The sequence below is a fragment of the Buceros rhinoceros genome, unplaced genomic scaffold (assembly GCF_000710305.1).
Source record: "Buceros rhinoceros silvestris isolate BGI_N320 unplaced genomic scaffold, ASM71030v1 scaffold1528, whole genome shotgun sequence".
Classification (NCBI taxonomy): Eukaryota; Metazoa; Chordata; class Aves; order Bucerotiformes; family Bucerotidae; genus Buceros; species Buceros rhinoceros.
The window spans coordinates 62105-64215 of record NW_010426139.1 but is presented as its reverse complement, the minus strand read 5'-3'; the positions used below and the strand labels follow the sequence as shown (position 1 = coordinate 64215).

General features: G+C 59.2%; 1 protein-coding gene across 1 annotated transcript in view; it reads left to right on the top strand.

The window, feature by feature from the left end:
* The window catches only part of LOC104498028 (origin recognition complex subunit 4-like), a gene marked incomplete at its 5' end in the record, with an annotated part of 1752 nt that extends 513 nt beyond the window's left edge, over window positions 1-1239 (top strand). Inside the window, 3 exons of the mRNA XM_010141352.1 lie at window positions 653-748; window positions 840-907; window positions 1051-1239. Of these exons, the coding sequence (XP_010139654.1) occupies window positions 653-748; window positions 840-907; window positions 1051-1239 (353 nt within the window). The remainder of the gene's footprint in view (window positions 1-652; window positions 749-839; window positions 908-1050) is intronic.
* Between the last annotated feature and the right edge of the window lie 872 nt (window positions 1240-2111).

Below are 2111 nucleotides of genomic sequence, written 5' to 3'. Positions count from 1 at the left end.
CAGCACGCGCCCCCCCTGCACAACCCCAGCGGCCCAAAAACGGCTCCTCAGGGCCAACCTCAACCTGCCCCAGATGTAACAATGCCAAATAAACCACAGCAGCGTGCGCTGTCCTGCGTGTAACGGAGCTGCTGGCGGGGGCCTCTCCCGGGGTGACACTAAGCCGACGTGACAGGAGGAGCCGTGTCCCTGATGGTAGCTTCCGTCTAGCCCCCACGTTTCCCAGGCGTGGGTTTGGCTGGGCCCTCCGATTATTCCCCAAGGCTCCTCAGTGCCGCGGAGCTCATCCCCTGCGTCCCTTCTGTAGCTGTGAGCAGCGAATAACCCTCTTCAGACTCTCGTTTGGTGACCGGCTGTGCGTCACAGGGAGAGTCTCTGGGTGCTGGTAAAGATCCGGTCACGCTCTACCATCAGCAGCGATGGTTTTTCTTCATCCATCGTTTCCTGCTTTTGGTAGAAGCAGCCCCTGTCTTAACGCTCCTGCTTCAGGTGCCTGAAAGACCCATGTTCTCGCATCCAGCCTCTGCAGTGCTGGGATTTGTTACAGCGTGGAGATAAAGAGGCCTGACAGCATCTAAAACCAGGAGTGAAACACGGGTGTGAACTGCTCGTGCTTACGAGAAACAGTCCGAGCTCTTGTCTTTCCCTCTAGGTTTGTCTGTCCTGGAAATCTGCCTAATTATAGCTATGAAACACTTAAACGACGTTTATGAAGGAGAACCATTCAACTTCCAGATGGTTTATAATGGTGAGAGGAACACAGACCTTCACCAACGCTCGCTCGCTCGCTCACCTTCACCTCCGTAACTGGTTTGTTCTTTTTCCACCTCCTGATGCAGAATTCCAGAAGTTCCTCCAAAGGAAGGCGCATTGCATGGGCAACTTCGACAAGCCGGTTGTCATGAAGGTGGGTGCGGAGGGGAACGGTGCTCTCGCTGTCGAGTGTTCACGGGTTGAGCATTTAGTATCTTGCAGCCCTGAAGCTGAGCAGCCTGTCTCTGACCCAGAACCACAGTCACTTCACTCCCCCCGTTTTAATGCTGGTTTCAGGCGTTTGAGCACCTGCTGCAGCTGGAGCTGGTGAAGCCCCTGGAGCGCCCCTCTGTCCGGGCGCAGAGGGAGTACCTGCTGATGAAGCTGCTGCTGGACAACAATCAGATCATGGACGCCCTGCAGGTGTACCCCAACTGCCCCACAGACGTCAAGCAGTGGGCAGCCTCCTCCCTCAGCTGGCTGTGAGCTCTCGGGACCCCTTTCTCCCTCAGCACCTTCGGGGTTCCCTGTGACCGGGGGGAGCTGTAACGCTGATCCTGAGCCGAGGCTGCGGGTTAATAAACTTTAGGAAGAAGTTTGCTGTGGTCATTGCTGCGGGCTCCCGGGAGCGCTGCACCCGGCTGTAAACGTGACTGACTGTAGCGCTCAGGCAGCTCAGCTCAGCGCCGCCGTTTGCTCTCACACGCGGTTCCACGATGCAGAAACCACAGCTAGGGGACCTCGCTCTTGCCAGTGACAGGAGTGTTGTAACTTGGGGAGCTAGACCCGCGAAGGGCTGGTGCTGGGAGGAGGGACCCCCTGCCAACCTGCGGGGGCAGGACACACGCAGCAGGCTCTGCGCCCTGGCAGGGCGGGTTAAACTCATCGCACGGGTTAAACCCGGTCCCCTGCCCTCGCTCAGCCGCTGAGGTGGTGACTGGTCATGGCTGGGGCAGCGGTGACCAGGCAGCTGCTTGTCCCAGCACGGTGGAAAGCGGGTACTCACCGTGCAGGCCCTGGGACGGGGGTGTCGCAGCACTGGGCAGTGGCAGTAACGCGGGCTCGAAAAAACCCACCCACTTTGAACAGCACAGCAGCTCCATCTCCCCCACCGAGCTGGACAGGTTGGGCCAATGAAATCCAACAGTTTTAGAAGGAGGAAGGTGACTGACTTAAGACCAGGGCCAACAGCTTGGTTACCTCCCTGGAAGCCCCCTCTGCGCCCCAGAAGGCTGCACACGGACAGCCCCGCGCTTGTGGTCACCCCCAGCCCTGCAGAGCAGGGCTCTGGAGCAGCACCGCTCCTCAAACCCTGCCTCAAGCCCTCCTCTGGCGTCCTCCCACAGGCGGGGGCGCGG